The sequence below is a fragment of the Oncorhynchus masou genome, chromosome 30 (genome assembly GCF_036934945.1).
Source record: "Oncorhynchus masou masou isolate Uvic2021 chromosome 30, UVic_Omas_1.1, whole genome shotgun sequence".
Lineage (NCBI taxonomy): Eukaryota > Metazoa > Chordata > Actinopteri > Salmoniformes > Salmonidae > Oncorhynchus > Oncorhynchus masou.
Window position 1 is genome coordinate 42,161,048 of NC_088241.1, and position 19,551 is coordinate 42,180,598.

At 41.5% G+C, this 19,551-nt stretch overlaps 1 protein-coding gene across 1 annotated transcript in view; it reads left to right on the forward strand.

Moving 5' to 3' along the window:
• Positions 1-6,109: 6,109 nt before the first annotated feature.
• Positions 6,110-19,551, forward strand: part of LOC135522624 (kinesin-1 heavy chain-like) — a 28,739-nt gene continuing 15,297 nt past the window's right edge. Inside the window, exons 1-8 of the mRNA XM_064949061.1 lie at positions 6,110-6,602; positions 12,342-12,429; positions 12,557-12,630; positions 12,903-13,007; positions 13,213-13,261; positions 17,824-17,879; positions 18,293-18,380; positions 18,721-18,845. Of these exons, the coding sequence (XP_064805133.1) occupies positions 6,477-6,602; positions 12,342-12,429; positions 12,557-12,630; positions 12,903-13,007; positions 13,213-13,261; positions 17,824-17,879; positions 18,293-18,380; positions 18,721-18,845 (711 nt within the window). The 5' untranslated portion in view covers positions 6,110-6,476. The remainder of the gene's footprint in view (positions 6,603-12,341; positions 12,430-12,556; positions 12,631-12,902; positions 13,008-13,212; positions 13,262-17,823; positions 17,880-18,292; positions 18,381-18,720; positions 18,846-19,551) is intronic.

A 19,551-nucleotide genomic window follows, 5' to 3' on the forward strand; every position in this document is an offset into this window, starting at 1 on the left:
TGGCTCCATTGATCTTTTCTTAGACTCTCTTTTGTTGCCTAAACATTAACATGCACCTCGGGAGGTTGTTCTTGGACAGCCACACTGTGTGTGTAAAGGTGTACTGGACAAATCTGGGGTGTACAGAGACAGTGTACAGCACACGGCTTGATGTGTAGAATGTCTTTTGGCAGTACAGTCTTCCATTACTTTCAAAGAGCCGGCCCAGGGCCAGGTTTGTATGTCAGCCCTCTCTGTCTAAGGTACTGTGTACAACTCAGTCTCTGCAGAAAGAACCAAACAAGAGACTACAATGTAGGTAACGTGCCAATGCTTTTATATTACCAAGTAAAGCCACTGGAATGGATATTTTAGGTCTGTAGCTAGTATATTACTTGAGAAATAAACACACAAACACATCATGTACACACGCATTAGGCAGGTGCCTGTGGAGGCAGATTTTTATTTTTATTTTACCCTTATTTAACTAGGCAAGTCAGTTAAGAACAAATTCTTATTTTCAATGACAGCCTAGGAACAGTGGGTTAATTGCCTGTTCAGAATGACAAATTTGTACCTTGTCAGCTCAGGGATTTGAACTTGCAACCTTTCAGTTATCTGGCCAATGCGCTAACCACTAGGCTACCCTGCCGCCCCAGATTGACGAGGGCTGTAGTTTCTGAGCTGAAATGACCAAGACGCACCTCCAACAACAACAAACTTCACATAATCCTGCCCAAAAATAATGGCAATTTCTCTCAACCAGTGGCATGTGGGCTTTTTAGATGAGCGCGGATACCGCCCTGTGATATGTAAACTTTATTTAACTAGGCAAGTCAGTTAAGAACAAATTCTTATTTACAATGACAGCTTACCCCAGCCAAACTCGGACGATGCTGGACCAATTGTGCGCCGCCCTGTGGGACTGCCAATCATGGCCGGATGTGAAACAGCCTGATAAGCAGTGCCCACTTTGTCAAAGGCAGGGAGGGTGCTGTTGGAGAGACGCATCTCTGCGGCGCTCCAACAATGTTCCATCCACAAAAAATCACCTAACATAAATCATGTAACAGATATAAGATATGGTAGAAAGAATATGTGGCCTTTTTTTGTAGCCTTCAGACTGGGGATCAAATGTATGACAATGTAATGAGACGGACACTTTTTTACATCATGCAGGTTTCTCCGATCAAATAGCCTAATCCAATACAAAATGCTCTGTCATGTTAACAAACCACATATCCTAAAATCAGGATAGGTCAAAGTAAAATGGACAATATGGAATGGACAATCACAGCTGTTGTCCAGGAGTTCCATCCCATTGTCATGATCAGTGGTTTCAAGTTTGTATCCTCAATATTTCACAAGCTGATCATGGTGAAACATAAAACACTAGTGCATTTCCTGCTGTGTAAACAAGTTGCAAATAGGCTAACGATAACTCCTGATAAAGTTGGGAAGCTGATGTAGAGAGCTTAAATAGCCACATTGATTAGTCACAGGAATCAGGACAAATAAAGCCAGTGGAATGGCCTATTTTACAAAATGGTGGGCCTACCACATGGATGGGCATTCATAAAATTCCATTGCAGGCCACATGGTAGACTACACCCCAGTAAGCACGAGCCAACATCTTTTGGGTGTCTTTTTTGGTCCTGGACATGACGTCTTTTTTTGTGTTTTACAAACGGTAGGCTTACCACATAGTTGGGCATTCATAAAATTAAATTTCAGGCAACACAGTAGGCTACACCTCAGTAAGCACGGCCTTGATTTCCACATAAACAGACATTGGTTTTTGGTCTGGTCCGGACCAAATCTGAACCAATCATAGACGTATATGTTTGGTTCAGATTTTGTCTGGTCTTGATCAGCCTTGATTTGGCCCAAAACATAGACATCAATAAATTACTTCATTTTAACTTTCCTTCAGAACCAAAAACAAGCCGAATTTCAACATATGGAAAATATATATTTTGAAGGTCTGGAAAATACACATTTTCAACATCTGGAAAATAAATATTATCAACTTTTATTTAGAACTGAAAATGTTTCAATGTCCAGAAAATACAGAAAAAGTTTTTGACACAACTACTCAGTCAAGGGTTTTTCTTTATTTTGACTATTTTCTACATTGTAGAATATTGAAACCATCAAAGCCATGAAATAACACATATGTAATCATGTAGTAACCAAAAAAGTGTTAAACAAATCACAATAGATTTTAGATTTGAGATTCTTCAAAGTAGCCACCCTTTGCCTTGATGACATCTTTGCAGACTCTTGGCATTCTCTCAACCAGCTTCACCTGGAATGCCTTTCCAACAGTCTTGGAGGAGTTCCCACATATGCTGAGCACTTGTTGGCTGCTTTCCCTTCACTCTGCGGTCCAACTCATTCCAAACCATCCAAATTGGGTTGAGGTCAGATGATTGTGTAGACCAGGTCATCTGATGCAGCACTCCATCACTCTCCTTCTTGGTCAAATAGCCCTTACACATGCTGGAGGTGTGTTGGATTATTGTCCCGTTGAAAAACAAATGATAGTCCCAATAAGTGCAAACCAGATGGGATGGCGTATTGCTGCAGAATGCTGTGGTAGCCATGCTGGTTAAATATGCCTCGAATGCTAAATGAATCACTGACAGTGTCACCAGCAAAGCACCATCACACCTCCTCCTCCATGCTTCACGGTGGGAACCACATATGCGGAGATCATCCGTTCACCTGCTCTGCGTCTCACAAAGACAGCGGTTGGAACCAAAAATCTCACATTTTGACTCAAACGACAGATTTCCACTGGAATAATGTCCATTGCTCATGTTTCTTATTGGTGTCATTTAGTAGTTGTTTCTTTGCAGCAATTCGACCATGAAAGCCTGATTCATGCAGTCTCCTCTGAACATTTGATGTTTGTATTTGAATTTATTATGGATCCCTGTTAGCTGTGGCCAAGACAGCAGCTACTCTTCCTGAGACATGTCTGTTACTTGAACTCTGTGAAGCATTTATTTTGGCTGCAATCTTGAGGCTGGCAATTCTAATGATCTTATCCTCTGCAGCAGAGGTAACTCTGGGTCTTCCTTTCCTCATGAGAGCCAGTTTCATCTTTGCGCTTGATGGTTTTTGCGACTGCACTTGAAGAAACGCTCAAAGTTCTTGAAATGTTCCGTATTGACTGACCTTCATGTCTTAAAGTAATGATGGACTGTCATTTCTCCTTGCTTATTTGAGCTGTTCTTGACATTATGTGGACTTGATCTTTTTCCAAACAGGGATAACTTCTGTATACAACCCATACCTTGTCACAACACAACTGATTGGCTCAAACGCATTAAGAAGGGAAGAAATACCACAAATGAACTTTTAACAAGAAACGTGTAATTGAAATGCATTCTAGGTGACTACCTCATGAACCTGGTTGAGGATGCCAAGAGTGTGCAAAGCTTTCATCAAGGCAAAGGGTGGCTACTTTGAAGAATCTCAAATCTCAAATATATTTGGATTTGTTTAACACTTTTTTGATTGCTACATGATTCCGTATGTGTTATTTCATAGTTTTGATGTTGTCACTATTACTCTGCAATGTAGAAAATAGAAGGTGTGTTCAAACTATTGACAGGTACGGTATTTTTCAACGCCATTTTGTGTACTAGGACTATTCTGCCTAGGGCGGTATAACTAACCTTGTGGGGACACACAATTAAGTCGCATTCAAAATCCAATTTTCCCTAACACTAACCCTTGCCCTAACTCTAAATATAACCCCAGAAACCTGACCTTAACCCTAACCCTAGGTCCTAACCCTAGCTTCTAACACAAAACCTAATTCTAACCCCACACTAATTCTAACCTGAACCATAAAACCCCTAGAAATAGCATTTGAACTTGTGGGGACTAACAAAATGTCCCCTGTTTGTCAATTTTTTGTTTGTTTACTTTTCTTGTGGGGATTTCTGGTGCCTACAAGTATAGTTAAACACGTCCACACACACCTAGTGAGTAATACAGGTTTTTGGTTTCATTAGTCCTAGAGATCTTTGCTTTTCTCTGTGCTTTGTCAAGGGCCACACTGATAATCAGTGGTGTAAAAAGTACTCAATTGCCATACTTGAGTAAAAGTAAAGATACCTTAATATAAAATGACTCAAGTAAAAGTGGCAGTCACCCAGTAAAATACTACTTGAGTAAAAGTCTAAAACTGTTTGTTTTTAAATATACTTAAGTATCAAAAGTAAATGGAATTGCTAAAATGTAAAAAGCAAAAGTATAAACCATTTCAAATTCCTTGTATTAAGCAAAGCAGAAAGCACAATTTTCTTGTATTTTTTGTTGTTGACGGGCACACTGCAATACTCAGACATCCTTTACAAACAAAGCATTTGTGTTTAGTGAGTCCGCCAGATCAGACGCAGTAGGGATGACCAGGTATGTTTTCTTGATAAGTACTGTTGGGTGTCATGGAAAATGTATGGAGTAAAAGGTACATCATTTTCTTTAGGAATGGAGTGAAGTAAAAGTAAAAGTTGTCAAATAAATAAATAGTAAAGATACCCCCAAAAACGACTGAATTAGTACTTTAAAGTATTTTTATTGAAGTACTTTACACCACTGCTGATAATTAGGACATCCCAGAAAAAGAAGGGTGTATTCTTGGCAGGTAGGTAGCCTAGTGGTTAGAGCGCTTGGCTAGTAATTGAAAGGTTGCTAGATTGAATTGCAAAGCTGACAAGTTAAAAATATGTTGTTCTGCTCCTGAACAAGGCAATTAACCCACTGTTCCTAGGCTGTCATTGTAAATAAGAATTTGTTCTTAACTGACTTGCCTCGTTAAACGAAGGTTAAAAAAATAAATGAAAACCTCAAATTAAAATACAGTGGTTTTTGTGTGTGATGTCATATGAATTAGTATTTGCACACCACCTGGACAAATCCCATTGAAATTTGATTATATATCCTATCCTAGTGGATTAGAGTTAGGCCCCTCTGAAGTTTGGCCTGCCTAAAGCACATGCAACAGTTTTGATAAGCATTCCTACATCGTGAAATCTGTTCAATGTGACCACCTGTCTGAGTGCGGTAGCAGCCTACAGTCTAATAGGACACGAATAGATTGCATGTGAAAAAAATAATCCAGTATAGTCAGTGACACTGTCCAGATTAGTAATGTCAATTAATTAAAGGTGGCGTGTTCTACAAACTGATCCTGACAAAAACCATTGGTTGTCGATCATTGATAATTTATGCCGCGTTCATGTGCTATTCGGAACTAGGAAACTAGGAAAATTCCGACTTGCTAAATGTAGTTCTACAAGTGTTGCGTTCACTGAATCAGAAAGTCTGAAATATCCGAGGTTAGTAATTCCGACTAGCATGTGAACTCGGCAGTAGGCTTTAATGCCACGTTCAAATGCTAGGCGGAACGAGGAAACTCGAAAATGTCCCACTCGCTAACTGGTTGAAGTTACACACGTGCCGCATTCAACGAATCTGCAAATTGGACATCCCAGAGTGTCCTAGTTCCGACTAGTATATTAACTCCGCATAACTGCAGGGGTGACGTCACCGGGTTATTCAGACCACAGATAATCCGTTACATTGACCAGATACTCTAGCGGCTGCTCTAACAACGAAAATAAATGTATCCAAAAATGGAATGCAGTCTGGAGGAGACAAGATCAGGTGGGACCATTTTAGCCAATGAGCGTGTAGATACGTGAACAACAGGCACAACCGTTTCCAGTCAAAATTGGTTATATTGTAAAAATTACAAACACTTGCTTTTTGGTTTTATTTAGGCGTAAGGTTAGCAGTGTGGTTAGGGGTAGGTTTAAAATCACATTTTAAGACGATACGTTTAGAAATAGGCGGGGTTTATAACTGTGGCTGAGGTAATAGTGATGACCACGCATAACTCCGATATAAAGTGTTTTTTTTCTCAAAGTTTCCTGGATGTCACGTGTCTGACTTATATTAGTACACTGGTAATAACCGAATCCTTACGAAACTTATATTCGATCAAATAAAATACACATAGCAAATAAGCCATTTATTTTGTTGTTAACCAAATTGACCTCCACGCAAAAACACATCGCTTGGTGAGCGAAAAAAACGCCATCTGCTGGTTAAGACAGATTTTGGGTCTAGTTATACCTCTCGCTTCGCTTCTTCCTCTCTGTTCAGACCCGCATACACAGGGATCCCTCCCGACTCGAAGAGCAAGTCAGAGTACAGTACTTTACAGCCGGGTCGTCAACATGACTCCCATCTTTTGAATGGATGTCTTTAATTTTTTTTTTATGTCTGATTAATAGTCGACTTGCTACGTTTTACGAGGAAGGAAGAGATTGACCAAACTAAGCCAACATTCACTGGGTGCGGCATCGCTTTGCCACCCACAGGGGTGATCGATCGGGCGCTTCTTCTGTGGTAGCAGTTAGCTAGCAGCCGCAGGAGCTTGTCTGGTGTGACTCCATTCATTCACAGCGGCGGCGAAGATGGTGGACCCGGCGGAATGCACCATCAAAGTGATGTGCCGTTTCAGACCATTGAACAAGTCAGAGGTGGAGAGAGGGGATAAATACATACCCAAGTTTACAGGGGAGGATCAAGTGTCTATCTCGGTGAGTTGGCGTTCAAACACGGCAAACATTGGCCTACGAAAACAGTCCCCGGCCTTTGTAACGTTAGCTAGCTAAGCACTAACTAGCTAGCTAACGTTAGCTTGCAAGGGCACTTTGTTTACCCCTTCTCATAATACCTAGCCATATTGATGTATCACATTCAAATAGCTACAATTTCGCATGAATCTCGAATCGATTCACAACACATGACGCCCGCAACACCCTTGAGCGCCAGCTAACGTTAACTCCGCTAGCTAGCTACTGTTTGTCTTGCTGTCTAATTTGAACTAGCAGCTAACTAGTTAGCTAAAGTAAGTTATGTCCGCGGCCTACTTTTATTCATTGACTGGAATTTAAAGAAGTGTAACTAGCTTAGCAGGGGATGGCCGAACAACTGATTTGGCTATCAATCCTGTATCTCAACTCTCAGCCCTATTTTCGAAGTTGGCTACCTACTTATGATCGCACAAATGTGTATGTAACTATCCGTCCCTTGTGCGGTATTGAAATAGTAGCTAGTTACTAACGTTAGCTACCTAGGGATAGCCACGTCGCAGATGCCATCGCCTAGTTAAATAAAGGTTAAAAAAAAGGCAAGTCAGTTAACAACAAATTCTTATTTTCAATGACGGCCTAGGAACAGTGGGTTTACTGCCTGTTCAGGGGCAGAACGACAGATTTGTACCTTGTCAGCTAGGGGGTTTGAACTTGCAACCTTCCGGTTACTAGTCCAACTCTCGAACCACTAAGCTACCCTGCCTCATTGACAGCTGTCATTTTTGGGGCGTATTGAATGGTTTAACTAACTAGGCCCGACAATTTACTACAAATGTAATTTCCCAGTAACTGACTTCAGATACGGTAGCATAGAGCCGGTGCTTTTGTTCTGGAATAACAATTTGGGGTACAATACTAGGATAGAAAACTTGGAGTCAGGTGATCTCACCTGCTCAGTACACTACCCCACCCCTTCCATGGCCTTGTAAAAAGGAAAATGACGACGACCATAACTGCTGGGACAAACTTTATGGACTTCTAAGTTACAAGAACTTACCACAATAAAAGCCCAAACACTTCCCTCAATTCTGTAGCCTAATGATGTTCGTTTCATAAATGATAAACCGTTTTTTAACATTTCCCAAAGAGATGTGGGTGAATGGAGGTTGAAAACTGGAGAAAGAAGTCCCAACAACAGTGTCAAATGTACTGTAGAAGCCAAGGGTGTGGCATCTGGTCATAGTGACTGAATACACATTTGTTATGTCATGTGGTTAGGAACAAAACTTTTGGCCCCTAGCATAACATATGATCCACAGCAGCTTAACTTTCTTCATCTTTGAAAGATAAATTGTCAGGCTTATTTATACTAAACTAAGAAATAATATTTTCCTTGTCTTTCCTATCTCTCTGGAAGCGGAAACCATGTGTCTTAATGACACCCTATTCCCTATATAGTGCACTACTTTTGACTGGGGCCATACCCAATATAGAGCATGGGGTGCTGGGCGCAATGTGTCCCACAACATTCCTCCCTATGAGAGAGACAGAGAGAGACTTATGTTGTCATTGGCACATTCTATTTTACAGTGTAACTGGGAACAGTTGAATGGATGGATGAGGGGTGTGGTGTTTTTATGGGGGGAGGGATGTCATGTCATTTGAGTAGGCAGTGACTACTGGAAACATTTCTTTGTCCAGATTTCTTTTAATAGAAGCTCACTATGCTTAGTCTACTTCCTAATACATCCACTCAGACCTCAGGGTATGAGGCCCAACTTTTGACTGGGGCTCTGGTCAAAAGTAGGGTTGGACCCACTAGTAGCATTAGCAAGGGTGGACATCCCTGGGAAGGATACATCTTTTGTTGGTGTTGACCAGTCTCTGCCTTTGCGTTCATTTGAATAACATTGGCCTCATTAACCTTTGGTGAGATGTCCAGCTACTGCCACAGGGTAACCTATAATCCAATTGGCAACCCTAGTGTTACCCATGGCAAGACTACCCAAATACTGTACATCAGTCATGGCCCATAGACTGACCCTGATGTGCTGGAAGATTGGGGTGTGTGTGGCTTGCCTAAAACCTGACATTCCAGCTGTTTCTATCAGTCAGCATCATGCTCATTCTAGTTCAACAACCCTACTCTTCTCTGCTAGGAGCGATGGATTGTGCTTTTCAGAGAAGCAGGCACACAGAGACAAATTGGCCAGTTTATAGTCCAGTAATGGAGGACAGCAGGGAGACTGTGGTATAGCAATAGATCCACAATCTAAGAGGTTGGCTGGCTGCAGTCACTGGCAGGAATCAAAACTGTGGAATAAGCTGTGTCACAAATAGTGCACTACTTATGACCAGAGCCCTGGGGATAGGGTGCCATTTTTGTTGCAGTATTGTACTACTTATGACCAGAGCAAGAGGGATAGGGTGCCATTTGGGACACTGACATATAAAAGCCTGTGTCAGTCTGATGATGAAGTAATTTCCTTTATGGGTTGTTCCATCTCATTTCAGCAAGCCATGACACTCACCATCTCAGATTGTTCTAAAATCATTTTTGTAGTTAGAAATGGATAAGATTAGCATTCCTGCAACATTATTTTGTTGTGTTAGCTTGATTTCTCAGAGATCAAATTCTTACGGATTCCATCCAAATTGCCCATTTTAATGTATAGGTTTCATATAATATTACCTGATTTTTACCATACCTTTTTTCTCTAACAATGCGTAAGACATAAGGAATCCAAATAAATGGTCAAAGCCATGTCCCATCCCACATCCTGTTAGTTCCATGTTCTGACCACTAGACTGTGCTGTTCCTGCTATTAGGTGACATTTTTAAAAGAATCCCGTACCCGCAATGTTTTTAAAGGGATAGATCACCCAAATTACAAAATTACACTTGTTTCCTTAACCTCTAAGCAGTTTATGGACAAAGTAGGACAGGAACCCATGATTTGATTTTGTTTACCCGGCACTGTTTTACAAATCCAATGTGTGGTATCGATATTAGCATTTCCGTGCTTCATATCCACATCCTCTAAGTAATATCATTGAGTTACACAATACATATTTGCATACTTTGGATAATTTGGACATGAAGTGTCAAAATGCTAATATTGATTTCATTGACTTGCATTGGATTTATGCCACAAATGCTAAAAAGTTAACATTTAAAATGGTGGACAACAAAATCAAAGCATGGATTGCTGACATAAGGAAACCAACATGTAATTTGGGTGAACTATCCTTTTAACATGGGGGGGGGTCATACTTAAGTAAATTATCATACTTAAGTAAAGATAACTTAATAGAAAATGACCCCAAAAATTGTCAGACTCCAGTCACCCAAGCCACAGACTGTTCTCCCTGTTACCGCACAGCAAGCAGTACCAGAGCGCCAAGTCTAGGACCAAAAGGCTCCTTAACAGCTTCTACCCCCAAGCCATAAAACAGACTACTGAGCAATTAATCAATTGGCCACCCAGACTATTTACATTGCCCCCCCCCCCACTGTAGCTCTGCCTGAAGCTCAGTATAATTGATATGCTTTTTGTTCTACTTCTTTAGAAGTACTTCTTCCTCTTTAGAATGGCTCTGTTTGGTGCCAGCCCAGGAGAATCAAGTAAAATCAAGTCACTGTCCCAAATGGCATCCTATGCCTTATGTAGTGCACTATGGGCCCTGGTCAAAAGTAGCACACTACATACAGAATAGGGTGCCATTTGGGACACCACCAAGGCTTCCTAATAGAATGGTGCAACCCATCACTACTACCATATAAGCCTAGTCCTTGGCTGGCATTTTGGTGGTGCTCACAGGCACATAGTCAGAGTGATCATTCAGAATGAGGACACCCCACGTCAGTGTCAAGGCAGCAGAACCATAGATAAAGACTTTTGGCAGTGCTCAGTTATGCACAGTCCATAGCAGCACAACACAAAGGCTGAGTCCTGATTCTCCACCCTTCTCCTGAAGTGTGCCCTTGCACATGTTCCGTCATGGATTTAAAAGCATTGGATTGGTTCAAGCATTGGCTGGAGAGTTTCCACCATTGTTATTCCATGTGAGAAAGTGTACAAGTGCACGCTTCGGGAAAAGGGGGAGAATCAGAATGCAAACAAAGATTCGGATCGAGGTCGTCAGACTATTGCTAGGGTTGTAGATAGAGGAACTGTAGTGGATAATTTAGTCCTACTCAGACTAGACGTAACATAATAAATGTAAATCCGGGTCACTCAAATTAGGATGATATGTTACATTTGGTATGGTTACATCAAACAGAAGGTTACTTAAGGCAAAAACAAAAGTACGGCTGCTGGCTCGGGGTGGACATATAATGTGAACGTCTAGCAACCCAAAGGTTGCTTGTACGAATCTCATCACAAACAACTTTAGCCTTTTAGCTACTTTGCAACTACTTAGCATTTTGGCTAACCCCTTAACCAAACTCCTAACCTTAACACCTAGAGCTAGCTAATGTTAGCGTTAGCCACCTAGCCAATGTTAGCAAAAACTAATTGGAATTTGTAACATATAGTTTGCAAATTCGTGACACTGTACGTTTTTAGAACATTTGTAACATATTGTACACATTTCCATTTGTTTTATATAATATGAGATGGAGTGTCTCGGATTTATACAGAATAATACGAAGTGCTCGGAGACCACGTTGCTGCTCTAACACCACCACTCACACAGCGATACAGTATGAATGTCAGCAGCACACAACTTTTCATCAAAAATAACCTTACAGGTTGTTTCCAATTATGCTGGCAGATAGCCTATGAACATAATGTTACCCACAAGGAAAGCTTCTGTAGGTTTTAATTCCCAAACTGTTTTCGCTACTGCACTGTAGTTTGAGTATTCCATTTTATTTTCCCATACTCTTTAATGACTTTCATTTGGCCAAGGAAAGTAGACATTTTCTCTTTCAATGCACAGTTTTTTAAAGTAGGCTAACTCAATTAAAACATTTGTTCTCAGAACAAGGTAAAGTGGGCTTCTAGGGGTCCCGCCTATACAATGATAGAGGGAACGCTGTGTCATCCTAAAGAGCTCCCTCTGATGTACGCTGTAATGATTGATATTGGCTGCTGCTGTCAAATGAAGAGCCTGAAGTGCCCTGCTGATCAGTTGCCAAGTCAGTAAAGCAGAGACACAGAGGGGGGATGCTGATGTTTCTTAGCTGTCTCTGGCCCTTAGTCACACTGAGAAGGGGAAAGGCCAGGGCTACATCCCAAATGGCACCTTATTCCCTATATAGTGCACTACTTTAGACCAGGTCCCATCCATTACACTATAAGGAATATGCTGTCATTTGGGACTCAGCCTTGGTCTAGTGTGCAGTGGATCTCTTTACAAAGGAGTCCATTAGTGGACACAAACCTAATTTTGAAAAGGCTGTGTTTGGACTGAGTTGGTCTGGTGGTGAATACCGTATACTGTGGTGTTTCTCATTGACCTGCTGGGGCGGCTAATGTAATCTCTTGTGCCTGTTTTGAATACCTGTCTACCGGTATTTCAATTGTTGGATGATTTGTTCATTACAGAATAATGGTCATTGGTCAGGTACTAAAATGGAGGTCAAATGTCTAATATATATGCCTCAAGTAAATGTCAACATTAAAACAAGTTTCTGTTTGGATATTTTCCCTCGTCACCTTTCTTGCCATTCTTGTACAAATATACTCTAGGTATCTTTTGTTGCTGATTCACTTTTTACCTATTGTCCTACAGGGTAAACCGTTCATGTTTGACCGAGTGTTCGGGTCCAATACGACACAGGAGCAGATGTACAAAGCCTCTGCTCAAAAGATAGTTAAAGGTAAGGAAGGATGGATACAGCGTGCCCAGGTAGCTAGCTCTGGTGCTGTGCTAGCAGTGTGAACCTTTTGGCAGTTTTAAAGTGATGCTTTTAATACGTTCTCCATGTATTTTCCCTCTGTACACAGATGTGCTTGATGGCTACAATGGGACTATATTTGCCTTTGGGCAGACATCGTCTGGAAAAACGCACACCATGGAGGTGAGTGAAAGGCCTATACAATACATGCGTAATGCGTTTGGTCAAAGGTCAAATGCTTTCAACCAGCGTTGGGGTCAATTCCATTTCAATTGTCACATCAGGAAGACAACACATTTCAATTCCACATTTTTTTTCTCATAGAAGGGCCTTAAGTAATATTGGAATTGGAATTTAAGTGTACTTCCTGATCTGACGGTATTGAAACGGAATTGACTCCAACCCTGCTTTCAACTGTTGTATGATTGACGGGAACCTGCCTGTGTCCTGTAAAGGGTAGCCTCCATGACCCGGATGGTATGGGGATCATCCCCAGAATAGTCCAGGACATCTTCAACTACATCTACTCCATGGATGAGAACCTAGAGTTCCATATCAAGGTATGGAGCACTTCAACCGCATAGCTGGCCTCAAGTGCTTCTATTGCGAATTGGACATTTTTAATAAACCTATGACCGAGTACATTCTGCCCGTCCGTCCCTCACTGGGCGCCGATTAGCTAGTTATTCCATATCGGCTACATAATACTAATAAAACAAGACTGCACAGCAGGATTGTTTCTAATCAGAGGTTTCTCTGTTGCAGGTTTCATATTTTGAGATTTACCTGGACAGGATCAAGGACCTACTGGATGGTATGTACTGCGTGTTGTGGCACAGCAGGCATCCTCATTTGACCATTCTGGAGATATACAGTGCCTTCAGAAAGTATTCATACCCCTTTGACTTATTCCATATTTTGTTGTCTTACAGCCTGAATTCTAAATGGATTTAAATGGATTTGAAATACAGAAATGTATTCACACCCATAAGCCAATACTTGTTTATCAGCTTTGCACATCTGGATTTGTGGATTTTCTCCCATTCTTCTTTGCCGATTTCCTTAAGCTCTGTTACGTTATATGGGAAGCGGTGGTGAACAGAAATCTTCAAGTGTTTCCACAGTTCAATGGGATTCAAGTCTGGGCTTTGGCTGGGCAGTTCAAGGGCTTTCACATTTTTGTTCTGAAGCCGTTTCAGCGTTGCTTTGGTTGTATGCTTGGGGTCATTGTCCTGTTGGAACTTAAATATTCACCCCCAGTCTGTCGTTTGCACTCCGAAGCAGGTTCCCATTAGGTATTTGCCTGTATTTGGCACCGTTCATTGTTTGCTTTATACTTACCATTCTTCTCGTCCCTGTCGCTGAAAAGCATCCCCATAGCATGATGCTGACATTGCTATGCTTCCATGTAAGAATTGTGTTAGATTGGTGATGAGCTGTGCCTGGATTTCTCATTTTAGGCCGAAAAGTAATAGTTTTTCTCTCATTAGACCACAGAATCCTTTGCTTTATGCTCTCTCACATGCCTTTTTGCAAACTCCAGGCATGCTGTCTTGCCTTTTTCTCAGGAGTTCTGTCTGGCCACTCTCCCATAAAGCCCAGATTGGTGAAGTGCTGTAGAGACAGACTGTTGTCCTTCTGGCAGGTCCTTCTGGCAGGTTCTCCTGGATTAGCCAAGGAACTCTGTAGTTCTGACAGTTTGGTCGGATGGCCAGCTCTAGGCATAGTATGGGTAGTTACATCTTTTTTTCAATTTACCAATCATGGTCACTATCAAACGTTCAACACTGTAGAACTTGTTTGATACCTTTTCCCAGATATACGCCTCCTAAATGATATCTCGGAGATCTTCAGACGGTTCCCTTAACTTCGTGGTAGAGTTTCTGCTCTGACATGAACTGTCAACTGTGAGACCTTATCTAGATGGTCGTCTCTTTCTAAATCATGTCCAAAGAATTTAATTGGCCACAGGTGGACTCCAATCAAATTGTAGTGAAATCTCAAGGATGACCAAAGGAAATCGGATGCACTTGACCTAGGGCTGTGGCGGTTATGACATTTTGTCAGACACTTATTGTCGTGCAAAAGTCTGCCGATCTCGAGGTAATTGACCGTTATTTAACATAAACACGTTTAGTATCTCCGGGGCTCCATGCAATCAAGCTGCATGCTAGTCGGTGATGCGCACCTTTGGAACTTCGACACAATTTTTTAAGCATTTTTAAAGTCTAAATCAATTGAATATACACAATCACAATAAACCCATTATTTATTTTAGTCAGGTCTAAAGAAATATTATGATATGAAGAAAATGTATTTCAGAAGAAGATATGTTATCTAGCTATGCTCCATGCCATTGGCTGTAGGCTTGTTCATTTAGCTGACCAGATGTGCCATTATTTAATATTATATGATTTTATAGTGAGAAGAATATAATTGAACTAATTGAACTTTTTTTTTTTCAATTTGTTTTTATTTAATATTTAAAACATACAATATACTTGCAGTGAAGCCTCTCAACAACTACATCATATTAATCATCTAACAGACTCGCATCCAAAGCGACATACAGGAGCAACCAGGGTCAACGCCCTGCTCAAGGGCACGTTGACAAATCCTCCCACAAGGTCAAAAACAGGGACCCGAACCAGCCATCTATTAGCCACCAGCCCAAGCTCCCAACCGCCAGGCCACCAGCCCTCCAAGACCCCCCCCCAGCCCCCGTCCCCAATGCATCAACAACTAACAAAATGAGAGAGACACAGGAAAACAGAAAACAACGATGCAAAAGACATCAAGGACAACAAAAACCATAACACCAAGGCCAACTGAGTATGTTTGAGTGCGCATGTATGGCAATATTTACGTGTATGTTCACATGTGTGCATTTGAATGAGAGCGTGTGTGTGTATATGCATGTGTACGAACACCTGCACAGCATCAGCCTCAGACATACCAGCATTAAATGTAACGTCACTGCCCCTCAGTGTCATTTAAACTGACTCTTTATGTTTTATTTGTATTTTATTTGTATTTTTTTAAACTTTAATCTTTGACTGTCATTCTATCCCCCGCCCAGCAACTCCACTCCCACTTGTTTCCAATTCCACATCCCAACCCTCAGCTTCCCTCAGCCCATCCCACCTATCTCTGCTGGCCACCCTCTTCGGATTTCTTCACCATATATCTTTCAACTATGCTGTGATGTTTAACATACAATTTCAATCTTTAAAATAAAAAAAATTAACAGATTGCGATTTGAAGAAAAAAAAAGAGAAAAAAAAAATATATATATATATATACTTTTACTAAGAGTATTAGTAATTGACTGACCCAGTCTCTCCAGATCTCCCAACAGTACTATTTATTTATTTACCCCCTTTTCTATCCAATTGGTAGTAAGTCTTGTCTCATCGCTGCAACTCCCCTACGGACTTGGGAGAGGCGAAGTTCGAGAGCCTTGTCACCCCCAAAACCCAACCAAGCCGCACTGCTTCTTGATACAATGCCCAACCCGGAAGCCAGCCGCACCAATGTGTCGGAGGAAACACAGTACACCTGGCAACCGTGTCAGCATGCACTGTGCCCGGCCCGCCACAGGAGTCGCTAGTGCGCGATGGTACAAGGACATCCAGAAATAGGCTACCTGAGGGCAATACCAAAATAAATGGTCTATAGATTCTGTATCCTCACAACAAAATCTGCAGAGCTGCGATGATTGTATGCCTCAAATATTCAACATTTTGTTGTTGGCAAGAATTCTATATAATAATTTTTGCTGAAACGCATGAAGTCTTACGTTTTGCGTCATACACCCTGTACCATGGAATCGGTACATCAAAAATCTCTTCCCAACTATTTTGCAATCTGTATGGTACAGCTGTCAACATCCTGGTCCTCAAATTAAACTGCTATACTCTTCTATTTTTACTCCTCTGCCAGTTTTGATCCTTTTATATTGGGCAGGCAGACCCAGTTCGCTGCCACCTGTTGCCTCCATTTGTGTGGTAATGCAGTAATGAATTCGTTGTAATTTTTGATTGAGCAGACCTTCCCATACAATTCTGATAACTCCGTGAAAGACAAAATACCCATATTTCCCATAAATACAGGTCTTTTATCAATCAGCACATTTGAGGTCAGCCATAATAATTGTTGTGATATAAGTTCCATATTGTCAGGGAGATGAAATTGAAATGATAAGCTATTGATGATTTGATCGTCACTCTGTTCCTTGCCTGAGGCTGCACAGCAGTTCTCTGATTTCAGAATTTTGTATTTACTAATATGTAAAATTAGTTGAGATTTAGAATGGACCATTGTCAAATGTGCAGGGGGAAGAAAGACATGTCATCTGTATCCACTTTATTAGTGAATATAGGCTGCACGCAGGTAACCTAGGTGTCAAAGCGTTGGGCCAGTAATCGGAAGGTTGCTGGATCGAATCTCCGAGCTGACAATGTAAAAATGTGTCATTCTGCCCCTGAGTAAGGCAGTTAACCCACTGTTCCCCGGGCCCCGAAGACATGTCGTTTAAGGCAGCTCCCGCACCTCTCTGATTCAGAGAGGGTTGGATTAATGCGGAAGACACATTTCTGTTGAATATATTCAGATGGACAACTGACTAGGTATCCCCCCTTTTCTGCTGGAAAACCGTTATTTCACATCACACACAAACCACTGTTTGAGGAGCATGCTTTCGCTGCGCGACCAGTGATATTCCGCCCAAACTCTGTATGACTTATTATCTACTTCCCCAGAGCCAGATGAACTCGTGGGGACCATTTGTATGTCCCTGTGTCCAATATGAAGGAAGTTAGAGGTTGTTTTGCGAGTCAATGCTAACTAGCATTAGTACAATAGTGGGAGTTTATGCTAGCAGATACCCATAGACTTCGTCATTGCGCTAGCTAGCAATTGCGCTAGTTAGCAACTTCCTTCAAACTGCACGCAGAAACATGCAAATGGTGTCCATGAGTTCATCGGACTCTGCAGAAGTAGATTTTTATTACATTTTTTTTATTTAACCTTTATTTAACTAGTCAAGTCGGTTAAGAACAAATTCATATTTTAGAATGACGGCCTACCCCGGCCAAACCCTCCCCTAACACGGACGACACTGGGCCAATGGGACTCCTGATCATGGCCGGTTGTGATACAGCCCGGGATCGAACAAGGGTCTGTAGTGATGCCTCTAGCACTGAGATGCAGTGACTTATACCGCTGCACCATTTGGGAGCAAGTAGATAAAGGGCCTCCGATGCCAAGTATCCCTTTAAATGCAGGCGCTTGCCTGGTGATGATTCCTTGTTACAACGTTAATCAACAACCTGCAATAATAAAATATTTTTTGTTTGTTTGTTCCCCTCTCTGCAGTAACAAAGAACAACCTGTCTGTACATGAGGATAAGAACAGGGTGCCCTATGTCAAGGTGAGGCACAGGTCAAGTGAACCAAACCATCTATAATGGTACCATAGATTCATGAAGGTTAGGTCAGGGGGATGAATCGATGAGACGGTTCAGTAGATGAAGAGAATGATGGATTGCCTATAGATCAATTGGAAGAATGGTTGTGGGTCACATGGCACACAATTCCCTTGGTAGTGCACTATTTTTGATATATGGGTGCTGGTCAGAAGTAGTGCACTATAGGGAATAGGGTGCTATTTCGGTTGCGTTGTTTGGAGAAAGTTAAAGGACTTACAATATCGATTTAACTTCGGGATTGTCCACGACTTTAATGCCAATGTTAACAAAAAATGTATCCATAATTGTCTCTTTGTCTATGAACGTCTACCATGTCAAATTAAATAGTTGTTCCTTGGTTCTCTGTGTGTCCCTAGGGGTGTACCGAGCGCTTTGTGTGCAGCCCCGACGAGGTCATGGATACTATTGACGAGGGCAAATCCAACCGGCACGTTGCCGTCACAAGTGAGTCAGTCCAACACAGTCCCTGCTGCTTCTCATGGGTTCATCATCCTCCTCAATGGATCTCCTGATCAACCAAGACAATCTCACACAGGCTACGTCTTAAATGGCACCCTATTCCCTTGATTGTGACTACTTTTGATCAGGGCCCATAAGGGGATAGGGTACCATTTGGGATGTAAAATATAGGGTGCCATTTGGGATGCAATTACACATCCATTACATAATTAGGGCCGGGAGTTTTTCTGACCAGGAACCAGGAAAAACTGTAGACCCTAGTTATGAATAAATATTGCTGTTGGCATTAGATTTATGTGTTAACGTGTGTGTGTGTGTGTTCCAGACATGAACGAGCACAGCTCCAGAAGTCATAGTATCTTCCAGATCAATGTGAAGCAGGAAAACACTGCTACAGAGCAGAAACTCAGCGGCAAGCTCTACCTTGTCGATTTGGCCGGGAGCGAAAAAGTACGTCTCCATCTTATTTTTCTCTCTGTGCCTTCCTTCCTCTGTGCCTGTGTTCTGATCAATTCAACCTTTTTCAGAAGTGTGTTTTTGCATAGATTTTACAATGGCTGTAACTCACTCCAGTCTGTGGTTACGTCAGTCCTATGCTTTTAAATGCATGACGGTGAGATTGCATGGTCACACTTGTGGAAAATCAGGACGTTTTTTTCTTGAGTGGATGGTTAGGGTTCCGGAACACACATACAAATAATTTGTGGACTACTAATTGACAACAAGAAGCCCAAACAGATAGAATACTTGACTGAAACATAATCCTTTCAAACCTTGCTTACATTTCATATACAGTCTATCTCTCTATTATGCGTGGGAATACTTTGGAACAGATTTCCAATCACTCGGCTGATTTGCAGGTGTTTTATACAGTCCTATGTCCAACAATAAACATTAAATACAACTTTTTTTTCAACTTGTGGGGCTAAATAAAATCGCCCCGCGGGCTTCCAGTTGGGCTACCCTGGCCATAAACTTTTCTTTCTCTCGGTCTACTTTTCCTCTGTTTCCTCCCTTTTCTTATCTCCAATCTTAGTGTTCAAGTTCATCACATTCACTTTTGCGCAACGCCTGCGTTCTCCTACTGGCGCTGTACTGTACATATAGCCTAACACGCTGCTATTGATTTGAGCATTTGGTCACAATTAACTAACTA